Source organism: Diorhabda carinulata, chromosome 6, assembly GCF_026250575.1.
Source record: "Diorhabda carinulata isolate Delta chromosome 6, icDioCari1.1, whole genome shotgun sequence".
NCBI lineage: Eukaryota > Metazoa > Arthropoda > Insecta > Coleoptera > Chrysomelidae > Diorhabda > Diorhabda carinulata.
In genome coordinates this window covers 23,169,112-23,191,614 of record NC_079465.1, presented here as the reverse complement: position 1 = coordinate 23,191,614, position 22,503 = coordinate 23,169,112, and the positions used below count along the sequence as shown (strand labels likewise).

Here is a 22,503-nt window from a genome sequence, read left to right as displayed (position 1 = left end):
TGAGTCAAAAGATCCTTCTACAAGCACGACATCTAGAAGTTAGAGAACGAGATTATATAAATGAAAAATATCGATTTTTGGCACAAAAAAATGTGTTTTCCTTAGTTATTCAGACAATTTATTGAGTGATGGTTTATATTAGGAAGAAGGCTTAGAACTGCACCAAGTTCCACATTTTAGAATTTCATCGTTTTATTAAATTGAACACGTTGGTATTGCATTCTTGTTAATTGGTCAGGTTTTGACATATCCCGTTTAAAATATGGAACAGGATACACCTAATTAGAATAAATATTAGATAATTGACATTTCATAATGAGAATAATTTATAAAAATATTCATTTTCCATCGTATAAATTGATGATTAAATTACGAAAATTGAATATTTTCATAGTTTTTTTTTACATTTAAAAAATGTAGGGAGTCGTATTATTTAGATACCAAAAGATTTTTAATAGAAATTTATAAAAATTTTTGTCATACATTTTCGTTTAGTATTATTTATAGTCCAGGAAATATACCCGAGGTGTTGCTTGCTCAAACAAATCGGAGTGAGTAGATGACGTGACAAAGTAAACATTTTCTCATACTGCCTCTCGTTTCTGAGTAAACAGAACTTATTTTTAGGTATATTGTCTATGGTTGACAATCTGGAACTTTTACAGGGAGAACCTGTATAATCTAAATGAATTTTTTAAATCGATTTTTAACAAAAAGTTACTTTTTGTTCCACTCGATAAAATTTGTGGTTTAGTAGATAGTTAGATTGTTTTAAAAGCGTTCGCCATAAAGAAAGATTCTGAAAAAAATTATAATAAATTGTAATTTTCTATAAAAAATACTTACAAAAGGTATTAAAAATTACGTCGTCCCTCGTATTACAACGATTCGAGAAACCTACTAAATACTAACACTAATAAAAATTCGTAGGGAAAAATAAATTTTTCTATTGAATATCAAACACTTCCCAATGCGTGAAATACCAGGGGCAAATTAAAATTTAGGCTAGATTATGAAAAATGTCATGAAAAATCGAAAATTAGATCGTCCCTCGTATTATAACAAATCGAGGAATCTACTAAATGCTTAAAAAATCTAAATTCGTAGGGAAAAATCAATTTTTAACTTAAATATTAATTCAAACACTTCCCAAAGCGTGAAATACCAGGGGCAAATTAAAATTTAGGCTAGATTATGAAAAATGTCATGAAAAATCGAAAATTAGATCGTCCCTCGTATTATAACAAATCGAGGAATCTACTAAATGCTTAAAAAATCAAAATTCTTAGGGAAAAATCAATTTTGCAATTAAATATTAATTCAAACACTTCCCAAAGCGTGAAATACCAGGGGCAAATTAAAATTTAGGCTAGATTATGAAAAATGTCATGAAAAATCGAAAATTAGATCGTCCCTCGTATTATAACAAATCGAGGAATCTAGTAAATGCTTAAAAAATCAAAATTCGTACGGAAAAATCAATTTTTAACTTAAATATTAATTCAAACACTTCCCAATGCGTGAAATACCAGGGGCAAATTAAAATTTAGGCTAGATTATGAAAAATGTCATGAAAAATCGAAAATTAGATCGTCCCTCGTATTATAACAAATCGAGGAATCTACTAAATGCTTAAAAAATCAAAATTCGTAGGGAAAAATCAATTTTTAACTTAAATATTAATTCAAACACTTCCCAAAGCGTGAAATACCAGGGGCAAATTAAAATTTAGGCTAGATTATGAAAAATGTCATGAAAAATCGAAAATTAGATCGTCCCTCGTATTATAACAAATCGAGGAATCTACTAAATGCTTAAAAAATCAAAATTCGTAGGGAAAAATCAATTTTTAACTTAAATATTAATTCAAACACTTCCCAAAGCGTGAAATACCAGGGGCAAATTAAAATTTAGGCTAGATTATGAAAAATGTCATGAAAAATCGAAAATTAGATCGTCCCTCGTATTATAACAAATCGAGGAATCTAGTAAATGCTTAAAAAATCTAAATTCGTAGGGAAAAATCAATTTTGCAATTAAATATTAATTCAAACACTTCCCAAAGCGTGAAATACCAGGGGCAAATTAAAATTTAGGCTAGATTATGAAAAATGTCATGAAAAATCGAAAATTAGATCGTCCCTCGTATTATAACAAATCGAGGAATCTACTAAATGCTTAAAAAATCTAAATTCGTAGGGAAAAATCAATTTTTAACTTAAATATTAATTCAAACACTTCCCAAAGCGTGAAATACCAGGGGCAAATTAAAATTTAGGCTAGATTATGAAAAATGTCATGAAAAATCGAAAATTAGATCGTCCCTCGTATTATAACAAATCGAGGAATCTACTAAATGCTTAAAAAATCAAAATTCTTAGGGAAAAATCAATTTTGCAATTAAATATTAATTCAAACACTTCCCAAAGCGTGAAATACCAGGGGCAAATTAAAATTTAGGCTAGATTATGAAAAATGTCATGAAAAATCGAAAATTAGATCGTCCCTCGTATTATAACAAATCGAGGAATCTACTAAATGCTTAAAAAATCAAAATTCGTAGGGAAAAATCAATTTTTAACTTAAATATTAATTCAAACACTTCCCAAAGCGTGAAATACCAGGGGCAAATTAAAATTTAGGCTAGATTATGAAAAATGTCATGAAAAATCGAAAATTAGATCGTCCCTCGTATTATAACAAATCGAGGAATCTAGTAAATGCTTAAAAAATCTAAATTCGTAGGGAAAAATCAATTTTGCAATTAAATATTAATTCAAACACTTCCCAAAGCGTGAAATACCAGGGGCAAATTAAAATTTAGGCTAGATTATGAAAAATGTCATGAAAAATCGAAAATTAGATCGTCCCTCGTATTATAACAAATCGAGGAATCTACTAAATGCTTAAAAAATCTAAATTCGTAGGGAAAAATCAATTTTTAACTTAAATATTAATTCAAACACTTCCCAAAGCGTGAAATACCAGGGGCAAATTAAAATTTAGGCTAGATTATGAAAAATGTCATGAAAAATCGAAAATTAGATCGTCCCTCGTATTATAACAAATCGAGGAATCTACTAAATGCTTAAAAAATCAAAATTCGTACGGAAAAATCAATTTTTAACTTAAATATTAATTCAAACACTTCCCAAAGCGTGAAATACCAGGGGCAAATTAAAATTTAGGCTAGATTATGAAAAATGTCATGAAAAATCGAAAATTAGATCGTCCCTCGTATTATAACAAATCGAGGAATCTAGTAAATGCTTAAAAAATCAAAATTCGTACGGAAAAATCAATTTTTAACTTAAATATTAATTCAAACACTTCCCAATGCGTGAAATACCAGGGGCAAATTAAAATTTAGGCTAGATTATGAAAAATGTCATGAAAAATCGAAAATTAGATCGTCCCTCGTATTATAACAAATCGAGGAATCTACTAAATGCTTAAAAAATCAAAATTCGTAGGGAAAAATCAATTTTTAACTTAAATATTAATTCAAACACTTCCCAAAGCGTGAAATACCAGGGGCAAATTAAAATTTAGGCTAGATTATGAAAAATGTCATGAAAAATCGAAAATTAGATCGTCCCTCGTATTATAACAAATCGAGGAATCTACTAAATGCTTAAAAAATCTAAATTCGTAGGGAAAAATCAATTTTTAACTTAAATATTAATTCAAACACTTCCCAAAGCGTGAAATACCAGGGGCAAATTAAAATTTAGGCTAGATTATGAAAAATGTCATGAAAAATCGAAAATTAGATCGTCCCTCGTATTATAACAAATCGAGGAATCTACTAAATGCTTAAAAAATCAAAATTCGTACGGAAAAATCAATTTTTAACTTAAATATTAATTCAAACACTTCCCAAAGCGTGAAATACCAGGGGCAAATTAAAATTTAGGCTAGATTATGAAAAATGTCATGAAAAATCGAAAATTAGATCGTCCCTCGTATTATAACAAATCGAGGAATCTACTAAATGCTTAAAAAATCTAAATTCGTAGGGAAAAATCAATTTTTAACTTAAATATTAATTCAAACACTTCCCAAAGCGTGAAATACCAGGGGCAAATTAAAATTTAGGCTAGATTATGAAAAATGTCATGAAAAATCGAAAATTAGATCGTCCCTCGTATTATAACAAATCGAGGAATCTAGTAAATGCTTAAAAAATCAAAATTCGTACGGAAAAATCAATTTTTAACTTAAATATTAATTCAAACACTTCCCAATGCGTGAAATACCAGGGGCAAATTAAAATTTAGGCTAGATTATGAAAAATGTCATGAAAAATCGAAAATTAGATCGTCCCTCGTATTATAACAAATCGAGGAATCTAGTAAATGCTTAAAAAATCAAAATTCGTAGGGAAAAATCAATTTTTAACTTAAATATTAATTCAAACACTTCCCAAAGCGTGAAATACCAGGGGCAAATTAAAATTTAGGCTAGATTATGAAAAATGTCATGAAAAATCGAAAATTAGATCGTCCCTCGTATTATAACAAATCGAGGAATCTACTAAAAGGTTTAAAAAATCAAAATTCGTAGAGAAAAACCAATTTTTTAGTTGAATATTAATTAAAACTTCTTCTAAAACGAGTTTAGGAGTTATTTAGATCGTTTTAAAAGCGTTCGCCATAAAGAAAGATTCTGAAAAAAATTATCATAAATCGTAATTTTTTAATAAAAATACTTACAGGAGGTATTAAAACACAATAAAAAATGTCTAATTGAACTGCATACTGTTAAAAAACGTGTAAGGAAAAAATTATAATAAATTTTCAAACCGAGCATCTCGCACTTTATTGAATTGGAATGAACATTCCAAGATTCCTCTTTATAACGTCATAATGGAAATTTATTTTTACATCCCCCAAAAATTTTACATTTCCCCAAAAAAAAATAAATCCATCGAATTTAATTCAGGAAAACGTGGTGGCAATGCAAATAGACTTTCTCAACCAATCCACCTTTTAGGTAAAATGTTTTTTCCTTGGGGGTGGGGTGAGGTGAGGTTTTAAAAGCAAATTTTTGAGATTACGAGATTCATTTAATCACATATTATTATACAACTTTCCAAGTATGTCAGATAGAGTTTTTAATGAAAAATATCGATAAATAAGCCGTTGACGGTGAATCCTTTAAAAAAAATGTTTTATTTGTTATTTTAGATTCCGTTCCAAAGAATTTTCGAATCTTTATAATTGAATTTATGTTTTTTTTGATATTTCGTAATTCCTTAACGAAATTTTATTATTATAATCGTATTGATGATCTTTTAATCTATTTTCTAAATACTGAGATGTCTGTCCTATGTAAACAACGTTACTATTAGCATTAGTAGTATTATTTCTTTTGTTTTTTGGCGTTTTAGATTGAAGAAACATAAATATTCGAAAAAAATAAGAAGTCAATGAAATTTGAAATTTTTTATACGCGAAATTCGAAATAAACTATCAAAATACAGATTGTAAATCACGTTGTAGTGATTAACTGTTTATTTTGTTTGAAAAAACATAAAATACTATATTTAATTGAACGTGATTTATATACAGGGTTTTTCAAAACGTTCGCATTAAGCGGAAAAAATCGATTAAAAATCTGCTGATAATAATACGAAAAACTTGTTAGAAACAAAAGTAAGTTAAAAAATACGGCAGCGGCTAAATACTTTTATGGCTTTCTCGACCTTTCGATAGGGAGGAACTGGAACGTTTCACAAGCTTTGATTGGCTAAAACTTATTGTTAATTTCCGAATAATCTATGCGTTATAGAAATGGGATTTTTTGGTGATTTTTAATCGATTTTTTTCGCTTGCGAACGTTTTGATATACCCTGTATAACAAAATAACACGGTTATGTATTCATTTTTCCCTCCTGCCATCTCTCGAGTATCATTTGAATAAATTACGAGGGCGGATAGAAATGAAGAAAGAAAGATAAAATTACGGTTTATGATAATTTTGTTCAGAATGTTTCTTTATGGCGAACGCATGTATAACGATCTAAATATCTCGTAAACCATAACTTTTATCGAGTTAAACAAAGAGTAACTTTTAGATTATACAGGTTGTCCTTATAAAAGTTACGGATTGGGCATGAGACGCGTCATCTACGCGCTCTCAACGATGTATTTATTAATAGATAATAAACAAATAAAAAACGTTCCAAGCCTTCTGTTTATCAATAATTAAAGATAAATGTTCAATATTAAAAAACTGATTTAGGAGATGACGCAAGAATTTCTTTTGCCGTGTCGATCTCGAATCTGCTGAAGATGCTGAAAAAACGTACGAAAAAATAATTTTTTCGAAACGAATCTTCAAATATACTAACTTGCAATTGAACGGCAGATGGAATCATAGCGGCGTGGGTGGGCGTTTGAGGAGGACCCGGTTGGGAAGGTAGAGATTGTCTGCGGCGACGCCTCAACGCCGGACTCAAATCGTATTTAACTTTAGCCTGCACTAAAAGTTCTTTAAAAACTTTGGTAATATTGACGTTATCTTTAGCAGACGTTTCGACGAATCCGTTTTCCCAGTCTACGGTTATCACCGATTCGGTGGTCGCCGTATCAATCTGGAGGGAGAAAAAAAAAACCATAACAACAAATATAAACAAATTTATAGATTTTGGTATGGGAAATATACCTCGCGATCTCCGGTTAAATCTATTTTGTTTCCGACTACGACGATTGGTACGTTGGAAGAACATTTAGTTTCGTGGATTTGGTCTCGGAGCGCTCTGGCTTCTTCGAAGGTGCTGGAATCGGTGACGTCGTAGACTAGAATGAAGGCGTCGGCTGATGATATCGATAAGGCTCTCATAGCTGGGAATTCGTAAGCTCCAGACGTGTCTAAAATGTCCAATGTCAAATGCACCTGGACATAAATGCCATCGATAAGATTCAAATTTTATTAGCAAATTACCTCGTATTTATTTTTTAATGTCAAATTTGCCTGACTGCGATCTATGTTCAAATTATTGACCCATATATCTCGAAATTTATTTCACGATATTCGAAAAAAGTGAAATTAGAACTTGTATTCTGGATATACCAAACAGTCATCGCCCCTCGTATCATAACGAGTCGGTTTAACTAGTAAATATTCAAAAAATTGAATATTGAGTATTGAAAAAATAATATTTAGTTAATTATGGGATTAAACGCGCCTCAAAGCGTAGGATCCATTTTTTTACCAGGGGAATGCTAGAAGTTCAACGCAATCTTCAAAAATGTTATGAAAAATTGGAAATTAGATCGACACTCGTATCATAAAATGTCAACAACTTCCAAAACGTGTATTACCAGGGGCATGTTCAAAATTCAAATTTAATTTTATATGCTCCAACCTTTTATCGTCAAATTTGCCTGGCTGTGATCTGCATACCTCGAAATTAGAATTAGAACCAATGATGCAAAACATCTAGGAGTCATCCTGGATGAAATAATCACCTCGACAAGGACTACTGGACTTATCGCAAGCTTGTTGGCAGGACTAAAGCCTTAAATGGTATCTGGATATACCAAACCCATCATCACATACGCAGCGCTTGTTTGGTGGCCGAAAACTGAACAAACAACAGCTCAGAAAAAGCTAAACAAGAGTCAAAGGCTAATTTGGCGACGCCCACAGGTTAATCCAGACAATAAAATTAGAACCAGGAAATCTGATAGGATTCTAGAGCTAATAAAGCTTGAAAATCGTGACAAACCCTTGGACCAAATATATAGCGTGTTGGACAAAGATATTTAACGATATGTTCCAATAAAAATCTTCTACAATCTCGAAATGGGTCTTTCTTTTACGCAAACTGTTAGAAGCAAGTACAAGGAGTTGGATTAAGCATTTCTGAACTATACCTCTAGGAAAATCTGCCCTCTAAAAGCACCAGCTACTTGAAAGGAAGTAACCCATACCTTCTACCAGAGCCCTACTGTGAATAAGATGAAGTCTTACTGGAAAAACACTCCAGGTCTAAGACAATTCGAAAGATTGATAACCTAAGAAGTCTAAAGAACTTTTCGTGGTGACCAGGTGTGCACTGGAGGGTACATTATCTGGTGAGCGATGGAAAAAGACCAAGTGACTGGGTTTTTAACTGTCATTCATGTTTTAGGTGTTCAAATTTGAGCGTTTTATTAAAGGACTTGAAGCATTTTGTTAAGGACTAGACTTCGAGGATTCCACAAACTTCAATAGTAGATTTCCTGGTTTGAATTGAGCGTTATTTGCATCTGAAAGAGCTGGAATTATGGGTTGTATTTTGTGGTGGACATACATAGAAATACAAAGAATTATTCCTGACAATTGTCTATAAAACTTACCCCAGCAACATTGAAATCCCCGTGGTGCATTTCTTCAACAGTCCTTTTATATTTTGAAGAAAAAGTCCCATATAAAAATTGATTGATAATGGAAGACTTGCCTACTTTAGCGGCACCCATTACGACTATTTTGTGTCTGACGTTGTTAGTTGGCGATACGCTTGCGCTGACGCTAACGACGTGATCGTTTTTTTCGAGTGATTCCGCATCTTCACTTTTCTGAGACCTGAAATTTCTATCATCTTATTTATATGGAAATATCCCATTTCCAAACGTGCCATAATATCACGTACTTCACCAGAAATATTTACCTGGTCGAAGGGTGTCTCTCTTCTTCGGGTTCTTCTTTGAGAAAAGAGGGTTGCAAGCTAAACCGCCTGCGAAAGTTGTGTCTGCTCTTCATCAAACCTTTGTGCTGTTTTGACGCCAGACTTCACTGATCATAAATTCAAAAAATTAAAACTCAGTCAAATAACTAAACCACAAACACTATTGCATAAAAATAGACTATAAACGGAGGCTGATTCCGTTGTTTTGTCTCAGTTCACGATAAAAAATTTAGAAAAATCACATCTCAACATCAAAATCGATCGTATTGAGAGTTTGAAAGAAAATAGTCACTTTTTTATATACAATTCCATCGGAATCGAGAAAAAATTTTATAAGAACTTTTCAGTTTTCAATAAAAATAAGAAGTTGAGGTCAACTATCTTCTTCTTTGAACGCAAAACTATGTGTATCTGAAATCTCGAGAGGTAGAAGGCCGAATTTGGCCCAGGGTTGCCACAAACGTTCTCAAGATGACGTTTATTTAAAAAAAAGTGTCAAACGGCAGTTATTAGGTTAGAACTGTCAATTTAGAACACAGAATGCTAAGTAGATTGAGTTCTAATTCGTTCGAATCAATCTCAATAGAGAAAAATGACTTTGAGTCAAATATGTCGGTCAAATTGAGGCAATTTCTTTCCCAATGATAAGTAACTGGAGGTTGAGATCGATCGTCGCCATTTGTATGTGATACGGAGCATCCTTAACATTACACAACTATTAATTCTTCTTGTTTAAACGCGAAACTGTATGTATCTTAATACCTCGTGAGGTGGAAGGCCGAATGTGGCCCGGGGTTGTCACAAACGTTCTCAAGGTGACGTTTATTTAAAAAAAAAGTGTCAAACGGCAGTTTTTAGGTTAGACCTGTCAATTTAGAACACAGAATGCTAAGTAGATTGAGTTCTAATTCGTTCGAATCAATCTCAATAGAGAAAAATAACTTTAAGTTAAATATGTCGGTCAAATTGAGGCAATTTCTTTCCCAATGATAAGTAACTAAAGATTGAAATCGATCGTCGCCATTTGTATGTGATACGGAGCATCCTTAACATTACACAACTATTAATTCTTCTTGTTTAAACGCGAAACTGTATGTATCTTAATACCTCGTGAGGTGGAAGGCCGAATGTGGCCCGGGGTTGTCACAAACGTTCTCAAGGTGACGTTTATTTAAAAAAAAAGTGTCAAACGGCAGTTTTTAGGTTAGACCTGTCAATTTAGAAGACAGAATGCTAAGTAGATTGAGTTCTAATTCGTTCGAATCAATCTCAATAGAGAAAAATAACTTTAAGTTAAATATGTCGGTCAAATTGAGGCAATTTCTTTCCCAATGATAAGTAACTAAAGATTGAAATCGATCGTCGCCATTTGTATGTGATACGGAGCATCCTTAACATTACACAACTATTAATTCTTCTTGTTTAAACGCGAAACTGTATGTATCTTAATACCTCGTGAGGTGGAAGGCCGAATGTGGCCCGGGGTTGTCACAAACGTTCTCAAGGTGACGTTTATTTAATTAAAAGTGTCAAACGGCAGTTTTTAGTTTAGAACTGTCAATTTAGAAGACAGAATGCTGAGTAGATTGAATTTTCAACCTCTCAGTACAGGAATCGATCTCAATAGAGATAAATAACTTTGAATCAAATATGTCTGTCAAATTGGGGCAATTTGTTTCCGAATGATAAGTAACTAGAGGTTCCACGGTTTCGGTTTCAGAGATTAATTACTCAACTAAATTATATTAAGCGACAGGATTAGGGAAACTTGAGAGGTGTGGCGAGAAAGTTTTCAGTGTACCAAGTTAGTTAATTAGTTGAAATGAACGATTTACGTTTTGTAACTACTTTTGCACGAAGTAATTATTGAAAAACTCGACCAATTTTCTGGGTTAAAACTATAGTGGAAACTCTAAGATAGATATAGACTATCGATGGAATCAGAGCAGTACATCATGATTGAATGATATCCAGAGTTATTTTCTGGACATTGTACTGTTTGTACAAACAGAAAAAACACAAATAAACGACGTCAATAACAAATAAATTATATATCTGAGAAATAGAAATAATCAGATGGAATACCATCGAAATATCTCGACCTCAATCTTATAAACATTTTTTCAAAGCGATTTATAAGGAAAAATACCAAAATTATCATTTATATGTCAAGAAAATCCTTCTAAAATTATCCAATTGAAATTCTTGAAACAGTTCTATACTTTATTGAGATTTCCAACAACGCATCAGTTCGGTTGAACGAATTTATTGCATTTCTAACCACAGACGTACGTACAGTTAGTTAAATCGATATATTTTCTTAAACCAGGGGTCGACAACCCCCGGGAACATCTCCCGGACTTGGCAGTTCAAAACCACACAATTTTTAATGAAATTTTGATAAAATTTTCTTCTACGTCGAAACTGTCGCTCATTTTCGGTTTCCCAGCCTTTATCAAACACTTTTCTACTTAATATCGCCCAAAAACCTTCAATAGAAAAAGCCCGGAAATGATTTGGGAAAGGAGAAACCTCCAACGAAATCCGTTTCCGGTATAAACGTCTTTTAGATCACGAATCGTTTTGTAGTAGTATAAATCGAGAGTGAGGATGACGAAGTTTTTGAACGATTTCATTGGTTACCTGGCTTAGAACCGCTTCACCGATAAATTAATGACAGATGCTTATGTAACCTGTCATCATTCGACTTTCAAGACCTACTAGAAAAACAGATGTATCTCATAAGCACTGCACCGGGTCCACTTAAGACGTTTAAATTATTGAAACTACTGTCGAATTAGCTACCAGGGTACTAGGATGCTTGTTTTTATATAAAAATATCAGGAGATTAGAAAGTAACCACAGTTGTAGAAGGTTACATCGACGATAACATATATAACAAGTTTAATAGAAGATAAAAATCGTACTATCATGAACAGATTTAGCCCCTAGTGATTACGACTTCTACTCAAAGCTAAATGAACACTAGGGTGGTAAACGTTTGTTAAACAATACACAACAGTGTAAACTTTACACTATGGGAGGTGTATTTTGGTACAATCCTCGTATTTTAGGTGACGATGGTTGCTATGAAAACTTGATATGATTTTGATTAATTTTCAAAACAATTTTGTTTCTAGTGGATTAAATGATGGCTTATATTGAAAATTGAAAGAGTTTCTTTGAGATTGGAAAACTTTTGTGTTATTATTGAATAACGAATCGATATGTATATTAGATTCTGACGTTGGAGACAGATAAATATACAGTTGCTTCGAATCGATACAATTTTACTCAAAACAAGTTGACGTGTTCGTAAATATTTATGGTGTAATCCTCAATGAAAGTCGTGTTTTTGTATTTTTTCAACAAATCCTTTTAAAAGGATTACTAACTAAATTATTTTAAATGTAATTTTCTATACAATGTGATTAAAATTTAAAAAAATGACATTTTTATAATCAACTGAATTGTTTGTCTTGATTCAGAGGTTGGTTTTAATCTCTTTTGATTAAGGATGATGGAATGTTATCACATACATAAAGAATTAAAAAAAAAGGAGAGGAAGAGCAAAGGAAATGGTTGGAGGACGTTTCACAGTAGTGGGGGGTGAGGGATTGGAAACATGAGAGAAAAAACAGAAAAAATGAAAAGAAAAGGTGAAAAATCACGAAGCAATTAATTATGTACGAAACGAAAGTGAAAATTAGAGAAAGAGATAACAGAAATAATGGAGACAGTTTCTGAAGACAAATGACAGTTTTTAAAGACAAATAACAGTTTCTGAAGACAAATGACAGTTTTTAAAGACAAATAACAGTTTCTGAAGCCAAATGACAGTTTCTGAAGACAAATGACAGTTTCTAAAGACAAATAACAGTTTCTGAAGACAAATGACAGTTTTTAAAGACAAATGACAGTTTCTGAAGCCAAATGACTGTTTCTGAAGACAAATGACAGTTTCTAAAGACAAATAATGGTTTGTTTTTGAAAGAGAGAGTCTCTAGAAGCAAATGATGGTTTATTTCTAATGAAGACAGTTCCTGAAGGCAAATGACAGTTTTCAAACATAAATGAGAATGTCAAAACACAAATGACACATTCTAGAGACAAATGTCAGTTTCTGAAGACAATTGACAGTTTCTAAAGACAAATGACAGTTTCTAAAGACAAATGATAGTTTGTTTATGGAATAGACAGTTTCTAAAGACAAATAATGGTTTGTTTTTGAAAGAGAGAGTCTCTAGAAGCAAATGATGGTTTATTTCTAATGAAGACAGTTCCTGAAGGCAAATGACAGTTTTCAAACATAAATGAGAATGTCAAAACACAAATGACACATTCTAGAGACAAATGTCAGTTTCTGAAGACAATTGACAGTTTCTAAAGACAAATGACAATTACCAAAATAAAAAAAATGTCAAAACACAAATGACACATTCTAGAGACAAATGACAGTTTCTGAAGACAAATGATAGTTTCTAAAGACAAATAATGGTTTGTTTTCGAAAGAAACAGCCTCTAAAAGCAAATGACGGTTTATTTATAATGAAGACATTTTCCAAAGACAACTGACAGTTTGTTTTTGACAAAGACAGGGAGAGAAGGTTGAAAAATGAATATTAAATCCAAGAAAAAAATGATTGGAGGAGGGTTAGAATGGATTAGAGAACAGTGGGAGACAAAATGAGGCAACCGATAGAAATAAATGGAAAGAAAGATCTCGAAGCCGATGGCCAGATATGCATTTCTTAATCGCCATGGCTACAACTTAACTTTCCCCATATGAATTGGGCACGACACCTGGCGATAGCGGAAGACGAAAAACTAGAGAAAGAACAGCGAAAGCAAGTCAATTAATTAAATTAAATGAAATCGCAATAAAATACGCGCGGGAATTTACAAAAAAGTTGTTAGACAACGTGGTTTCGAAATATACGAACAACTGATATGACATTCCACCGAAAAACAACAAAAAAACTTGATCGTTAACTATGTTAACAATAAAATGCTTTATTAATTTCTTTTTTGATTACCACTTGGTGGTGTCGTTCCTTTCAACTAATTTAACAACTAGTATCTCGACTGAACTACCCCCTGGTGATCCTTAGCTGAATTACAGTTTCGTGCATGTTTACTTAGACGAAATCGTACAGTAAAGTGACTTTACAACTCAAAATATCGCCCTATTACTACAGGGTTTTTCGAAAACTTTGAAAATCGGATAAACTCAATAGAAAGTGTGAAATTCCAAAAATGACATCATATATTTATTGAATAATTTTCGATTATTAAAAAAATATGGAAAAAATACAATTTTGATTGTACTAAATTCGAAATACATCCAGTTATCGCGTTCTTCTGTTGAACAAAACGAAACAGCGAGAAAAATCCAATTTCCCGTTGTAAAGCGTTGTTTCCAATCATGTCATCCATCAAATTTTAACGGAACGACAATAAAAATTTGAAATTATTATTCCACGAGGTATTGGAAACCATTTTCTGTGTTGATTAAACCGCAACGCGATTGTTTAAATTTAAAGAAGAAGCATTGTTTTGGACCCTACATCCTTTTAGTTGTCTTCTATATTTATATAACGGAAAGCCCACAAAATAATGTCAAATAACCGTAAAATGAAGAAGATTAAAATATCTGAGATCCTAAATTGGACTTGAAAGCACGGGAAATGATTTGATGATTCCGAGTATGTTTGAAGGTGTTCAATCGAATTTTCGCATCGATGTGATGAATCGACTCCAAAGCTTGGAATGACCCTTAAATTGGGATTTGAATTACTTCCTAATACACCGTATTCTCCGTATCTGGTTACCAGCGACATTTTCCTGTTCTCAGACCTCAGAAGATCGTTCGCTTGCTATACAGGAATTATGCCCAGATGGAGAGGTTATCGTCGAAATTAATGCCTTTGATCGCTATCGCCCGCGAAATCAACAAGTTGAACGGAAAAATAAAATTTTAACAGAAAAATATTTTGTTCATGTTAATCTATGCATTTTTTTTGAGAGCTCTGCAGTTTAAGCACTAGCCGCCTCTGGATTATTCCTTTTTATTTAATAAAGTATTGGAATGTTTGCAACAATGCACCTTATGCAAAAATACCTGTATGTATGTTTGAATTATTTATGTGTTATTAATTTGCGAAACTTGATTTTTCACAATTTTAACCTTTTGATTTTCGTTTCATAGTAACGTCGATTATATTTCAAATATGATTATATAAATAAATATTTTAGATTAAAAACCACAGCAGTTTCCAAAGATAAATGACAGTTTGTTTATTGAAAAGACAGTTTCTAAAGACAAATGATAGTTTGTTTATGGAGAAAACAGTTTCTAAAGACAAATAACATCTTCTAAAGACAAATGATAGTTTGTTTATGGAATAGAGAGTTTTTATAGACAAATGACAACTTCTAAAGACAAATGATAGTTTGTTTATGGAAAATGACAGTTTCTAAAGACAAATAACATCTTCTAAAGACAAATGATAGTTTGTTTATGGAATAGAGAGTTTTTATAGACAAATGACAACTTCTAAAGACAAATGATAGTTTGTTTATGGAAAATGACAGTTTCTAAAGACAAATAACATCTTCTAAAGACAAATGATAGTTTGTTTATGGAAAAAACAGTTTCTAAAGACAAATAACATCTTCTAAAGACAAATGATAGTTTGTTTATGGAAAAAACAGTTTCTAAAGACAAATAACATCTTCTAAAGACAAATGATAGTTTGTTTATGGAATAGAGAGTTTTTATAGACAAATAACATCTTCTAAAGACAAATGATAGTTTGTTTATGGAAAAAACAGTTTCTAAAGACAAATAACATCTTCTAAAGACAAATGATAGTTTGTTTATGGAATAGAGAGTTTTTATAGACAAATGACAACTTCTAAAAACAAATGATAGTTTGTTTATGGAAAATGACAGTTTCTAAAGACAAATAACATCTTCTAAAGACAAATGATAGTTTGTTTATGGAATAGACAGTTTCTAAAGACAAATGACAACTTCTAAAGACAAATGATAGTTTGTTTATGGAATAGACAGTTTCTAAAGACAAATGACAACTTCTAAAGACAAATGATAGTTTGTTTATGGAAAAGACAGTTTTTATAGACAAATGACAGTTTGATCATGGGAAAAATAGTTTCTAAAGACAAATAACATCTTCTAAAGACAAATGATAGTTTGTTTATGGAATAGAGAGTTTTTATAGACAAATGACAACTTCTAAAAACAAATGATAGTTTGTTTATGGAAAAAACAGTTTCTAAAGACAAATAACATCTTCTAAAGACAAATGATAGTTTGTTTATGGAATAGAGAGTTTTTATAGACAAATGACAACTTCTAAAAACAAATGATAGTTTGTTTATGGAAAATGACAGTTTCTAAAGACAAATAACATCTTCTAAAGACAAATGATAGTTTGTTTATGGAATAGACAGTTTCTAAAGACAAATGACAACTTCTAAAGACAAATGATAGTTTGTTTATGGAATAGACAGTTTCTAAAGACAAATGACAACTTCTAAAGACAAATGATAGTTTGTTTATGGAAAAGACAGTTTTTATAGACAAATGACAGTTTGATCATGGGAAAAATAGTTTCTAAAGACAAATAACATCTTCTAAAGACAAATGATAGTTTGTTTATGGAATAGAGAGTTTTTATAGACAAATGACAACTTCTAAAAACAAATGATAGTTTGTTTATGGAAAAAACAGTTTCTAAAGACAAATAACATCTTCTAAAGACAAATGATAGTTTGTTTATGGAATAGAGAGTTTTTATAGACAAATGACAACTTCTAAAAACAAATGATAGTTTGTTTATGGAAAATGACAGTTTCTAAAGACAAATAACATCTTCTAAAGACAAATGATAGTTTGTTTATGGAATAGACAGTTTCTAAAGACAAATGACAACTTCTAAAGACAAATGATAGTTTGTTTATGGAATAGACAGTTTCTAAAGACAAATGACAACTTCTAAAGACAAATGATAGTTTGTTTATGGAAAAGACAGTTTTTATAGACAAATGACAGTTTGATCATGGGAAAAATAGTTTCTAAAGACAAATAACATCTTCTAAAGACAAATGATAGTTTGTTTATGGAATAGAGAGTTTTTATAGACAAATGACAACTTCTAAAAACAAATGATAGTTTGTTTATGGAAAAAACAGTTTCTAAAGACAAATAACATCTTCTAAAGACAAATGATAGTTTGTTTATGGAATAGAGAGTTTTTATAGACAAATGACAACTTCTAAAAACAAATGATAGTTTGTTTATGGAAAATGACAGTTTCTAAAGACAAATAACATCTTCTAAAGACAAATGATAGTTTGTTTATGGAATAGACAGTTTCTAAAGACAAATGACAACTTCTAAAGACAAATGATAGTTTGTTTATGGAATAGACAGTTTCTAAAGACAAATGACAACTTCTAAAGACAAATGATAGTTTGTTTATGGAATAGAGAGTTTTTATAGACAAATGACAACTTCTAAAGACAAATGATAGTTTGTTTATGGAAAATGACAGTTTCTAAAGACAAATAACATCTTCTAAAGACAAATGATAGTTTGTTTATGGAAAATGACAGTTTCTAAAGACAAATAACATCTTCTAAAGACAAATGATAGTTTGTTTATGGAAAATGACAGTTTCTAAAGACAAATAACATCTTCTAAAGACAAATGATAGTTTGTTTATGGAAAAAACAGTTTCTAAAGACAAATAACATCTTCTAAAGACAAATGATAGTTTGTTTATGGAAAAAACAGTTTCTAAAGACAAATAACATCTTCTAAAGACAAATGATAGTTTGTTTATGGAAAAAACAGTTTCTAAAGACAAATAACATCTTCTAAAGACAAATGATAGTTTGTTTATGGAAAAAACAGTTTCTAAAGACAAATAACATCTTCTAAAGACAAATGATAGTTTGTTTATGGAATAGAGAGTTTTTATAGACAAATGACAACTTCTAAAAACAAATGATAGTTTGTTTATGGAAAATGACAGTTTCTAAAGACAAATAACATCTTCTAAAGACAAATGATAGTTTGTTTATGGAATAGACAGTTTCTAAAGACAAATGACAACTTCTAAAGACAAATGATAGTTTGTTTATGGAATAGACAGTTTCTAAAGACAAATGACAACTTCTAAAGACAAATGATAGTTTGTTTATGGAAAAGACAGTTTTTATAGACAAATGACAGTTTGATCATGGAAAAAATAGTTTCTAAAGACAAATGCCAACTTCTAGAGACAAATGATAGTTTGTTCATGGAAAAAATAGTTTCTAAAGACAAATAACATCTTCTAAAGACAAATGATAGTTTGTTTATGGAATAGACAGTTTCTAAAGACAAATGACAACTTCTAAAGACAAATGATAGTTTTTTCATGGAAAAAATAGTTTCTAAAGACAAATGCCAACTTCTAGAGACAAATGATAGTTTTTTCATGGAAAAAATAGTTTCTAAAGACAAATGATAGATTTTCATGGAAAATGACAGTTTCTAAAGACAAATGATGATTTGTTCTTGACAGCCTCTTAGACAAATGATTATATTTTTGAATACACGTGTATTTTTCGAAAATTTTTGTTGGAAATTGTGACTAATAATAATCTATTGTTGTTTGTATATAGATAAGATCGACGGTGCATCTGTTATCTATTGTTTGGGGATATCAATTTGACCTTGATTTTTTTCGGTATCGATCTAATAAAGAATTATTAGTAATACGCTTAAATATTCTTATCAAATTCTAGATAAAAACATTCATTTCGAATGTCTGCCGTTGGACAAAAACAAAAACTAATAATAATATTTCGACAATAGAAGCATAAAAGTAAAATGCGTCAAAACCTATCATAACCTCAAAATAGTATAAAGAATGCGTTTCATATTCCATGTAACTTCCCATGACTATCTATGAAGATAAGAACAACTATTAAAATGTTAAAAGAAGTGATACCACATCCCCCATACAGTCCTGATCTGGTACCATCTGATTACCAATTATTTCGAAGTTTGCAGATGAAGTACAAACCTTGTATATTTGATCTCGTCTCCGTAACCTCTTAAAATTCATATCATAACTCCGAATAATAATATATTCATTTTTTTCCTTTGTTTCCAGATTTGAAAAAGTATTTTCTCTTTCAAATTCGATAGGAAAGAGAAGGAGAAAAATCGTTGTGATGAAATTCAAATTCATTGGAGCGTCAAATTAGAGGCAAGAATATTTTTAGGAATGGCGTTGTTGTTTCTGGAAATGAAGGAGTAAAGATGAATATGAATGAAGCGGATTGGATTGAATTTTTTATTAGTTTTAGATGAAACGTTATAAATTTTCAATCAAACCGCGCACATAAACGAATTCTTCATTGATGACATTAAAACCAAAACAACATTTTTCACGAAAATTTGTCAAGGAACAGATCAAGTAGTTTGGTAGAAAGAAGAAATATCTTGTGCTAATGGAGACAGTCTCCAAAGATTTGGCGGCTTAATTTTGAAAAATATTACTACCAAAAACAAATGACGATTTGTTTTTGAAAAAGACAGTCTCCAAAGATATATGGCGGCTTAATTTTGAAAAATATTCCCTCCAAAGACAAATGACGATTTGTTTTTTAAAAAGACAGTCTCTAAAGATATATGGCGGCTTAATTTTGAAAAATATTCCTTCCAAAAACAAATGATGATTTGTTTTTGAAAAAGACAGTCTCTAAAGACATATGGCGGCTAAATTTTGAAAAATATTCCTTCCAAAGACAAATGACGATTTGTTTTTGGAAAAGACAGTCTCTAAAGACAAATGGCAGCTTAATTTTGAAAAATATTTCTTCCAAAGACAAATGACAATTTGTTCTTGAAAATGACAATCTCCAAAGATATATGGCGGCTTAATTTTGAAAAATATTCCTTCCAAAGACAAATGACGATTTGTTCTTGAAAATGACAGTTTCCAAAGATATATGGCGGCTTAATTTTGAAAAATATTCCTTCCAAAGACAAATGACGATTTGTTTTTGGAAAAGACAGTCTCTAAAGACAAATGGCAGCTTAATTTTGAAAAATATTTCTTCCAAAGACAAATGACGATTTGTTTTTGGAAAAGACAATCTCCAAAGATATATGGCGGCTTAATTTTGAAAAATATTACCTCCAAAGACAAATGACGATTTGTTCTTGAAAATGACAGTCTCTAAAGACATATGGCGGCTTTATTTTGAAAATACAGTCTCTAAAGACATATGGCAGCTTGTTTTTGAAAAATTGAATTTTACATTTCTTTAGTTAAGTAACTAAAAAAATATATCTGTTCAAAGTATTTCAAATATAAAATACAGGGTGCGTTCAACATAACAGATCACCGTTAACGATTCCCTATACAATTTTTAAATAAAAAGTTCTAATAAACATATTTAAGATGAGATATTTTCGTTAATAAATTTATGAGGGCGTTCAGATTATACTTTTCATCCAAGTAACGCGGTTGATTGTATGTATAACTTTTCAAATAACTTATTGTGTAAAAAAAACCTCATTGATTAATTTATTTCGATGTTATTTCGACTCAATGTCATCGTTATTGATCCTAAATTAGACGCGCTATTAACTTTGATGGAAAATATAGAGGAAGTCGTTAAAAAAACAAAGAGACCACTCATCAAATTTATTTGTTTTCCGTAGTTCTTTATACAATAATTAGAACTTTTTCGAGACAATCAATGTACCTAGTAATTAGTCCAGTCGACATCTGCTAGCATGTCATGCATCAATACGAGGGTTGCTACTTAAGTTTTGAGATTTGAACGTTGCTTTGCAATTTATTTTTGATGTTTTGACTGTTCAAAAACGTTCTTGTTTCAAATGATGTTTGAGATCTCGCATTGTCGTGATAGAGAAAGATTTGACGAAAAAACAGCAGATTTTCGATGACGATTTTATCCGAAACCCGGTGGTTCAATTGATGTTGATTTAATCCACGTCAAAAGTCTTAAAAAATCATCACACGCGATGGATGTTTACAAATATTTAAGCAACTCAAATAGAGCTCTGAACAACTATCAAAAATGTCAAACTTTAAGAAGTCAACGTCAGATTTGACACAAAAAATATCCAACCCTCGTAGAGTTATAAATATACGAGGGCTTCAAGAGATTTTTCTCTCTCAGCCTCTATTATAAGTATGATTTATGATTAAATTCATTTTTTTTCTAATCCACTAGTTGGTTAGGTTAGATTAGCTGATACACGTTGTCATTTGTATTTAGAAACTGTCTTTTTTATAAACAAACTGTCATTGGTCCTGAGAAGTTGTCATTTGTCTTTAAAAACTGTCTTTTTTATATAAAAACTGTCATTTGTTATTGGAAACTGTCAAATCGCGATCTTTAGAGAATAATATTATTTATTTTCAGGGGCTGCGGTTTTCAATCTAAAATAATTATTTATATAATCATATTTGAAATATAATCGACATTACTATGAAAAGAAAATCTGAAGGTTGAAATTGTAACATTGTAAAAAATCTAGTTTCGCAAATTAATAACACATAAATAATTCAAATAAGGTATTTTTGCATAAGGTGCATTGTTGCAAATATTCAAATACAAAAACACAAACAAAATATTTTTTTGTTAAAATTTGATTTTTTTCATTCAACTTGTTGATTTCGCGGGCGATAGCGATCAAAGGCATTAATTTTGACGATTACCTCTCCATCTGGGCATAATTCCTGTCCAGCGAGCATCCTCTTGAGGTCTGAGAACAGGAAAAAGTCGCTGGTAATCGGATATGGAGAATACGGTGTATTAGGAAATAATTCAAATAATAATTTTCGTCGTTTTCATTGTTTTATAACACGATGCGATGTTTTAACGTAACATAATTTTCGTATTCCTCAAATAAGGCAGCTATTCACGATTTCATCATTCAAACGTTTCCTTAATATTCATGTCAAATGTCAAACTTCATGACATCAATATTGCCATATCTCCAAAATTAATTATAAATATAATAAAAAGCGAGGTTGCGTTGTTTATTGGCCCTCATAATTTTTGATTAGGAGGGTAGAATAAGCCTAAATTCAAATTTCCATACGTGTTATCTGTATAAATTTGGAAAATTTTCACTTTTGTTGACTGGACTAAATACTCTCCGATATAAGAATAAAAAATTAACAATACGAAAAAATATATATCAGTTGAACCCTTATGAAGCATGGAAATGTAACGTTTAAAATTGTATGGATTTAAAAGGGGTGAGTACAGCTAAAAATGAAAATATCTCCACAGAAATTTACGACGAAAATGACATTTGCTTGAAATTGTGTTTTTACAACAAAATCGATGCAGGAAAATAATGATACAGTTCGTTATATTTCTAGATCTAACCCCTTTAGACTTTCTTCAGTGATAATTTTTATTTATAGGACAATCTGTATTAAACATTTGTTGATATTCATAGAATTTTTTTTTTGGAATATTTATATGAATATCTACGAATAACGCGTTTATTTTGTAGGTTAAAAGGATGGAATTTTCCGTTTTCTTTTCAATTGTTATACATAACGAACTTACCAAAATATTTATAAACCGAAATTGAAGCTCGTCGCACTCTATCCGCACAATACAGACGGCGTAGAACGTAGCAGAGTCATTAACCGTTTAAAGGGATGAAAAATCGTGAGACGTCTTCTTTCCAAAGTTGCGTAGAATCTCGGGAGTCAACAGGTGAACAGCGGGTTGGAAACTGCTCCGGGAAC

At 31.0% G+C, this 22,503-nt stretch overlaps 1 protein-coding gene across 2 annotated transcripts; it reads right to left on the bottom strand.

Moving 5' to 3' along the window:
• Window positions 1–5,367: 5,367 nt before the first annotated feature.
• LOC130895340 (ras-related protein Rap-2b) lies at window positions 5,368–22,503 on the bottom strand. 2 transcript variants are annotated; one of them, XM_057802573.1, is made up of 6 exons: window positions 22,319–22,503; window positions 8,660–8,784; window positions 8,349–8,583; window positions 6,670–6,900; window positions 6,356–6,598; window positions 5,368–6,299 (listed from the first exon to the last, which is right to left on the bottom strand). In XM_057802573.1, the coding sequence occupies exons 2-6, from the start codon at window positions 8,749–8,751 to the stop codon at window positions 6,243–6,245; spliced, it is 858 nt and encodes a 285-aa protein (XP_057658556.1). In that variant the 5' UTR covers window positions 8,752–8,784; window positions 22,319–22,503; the 3' UTR covers window positions 5,368–6,242. The 2 variants fall into 2 exon arrangements, with proteins under 2 accessions (XP_057658556.1, XP_057658557.1); XM_057802574.1 differs by having other exon boundaries at window positions 8,349–8,574.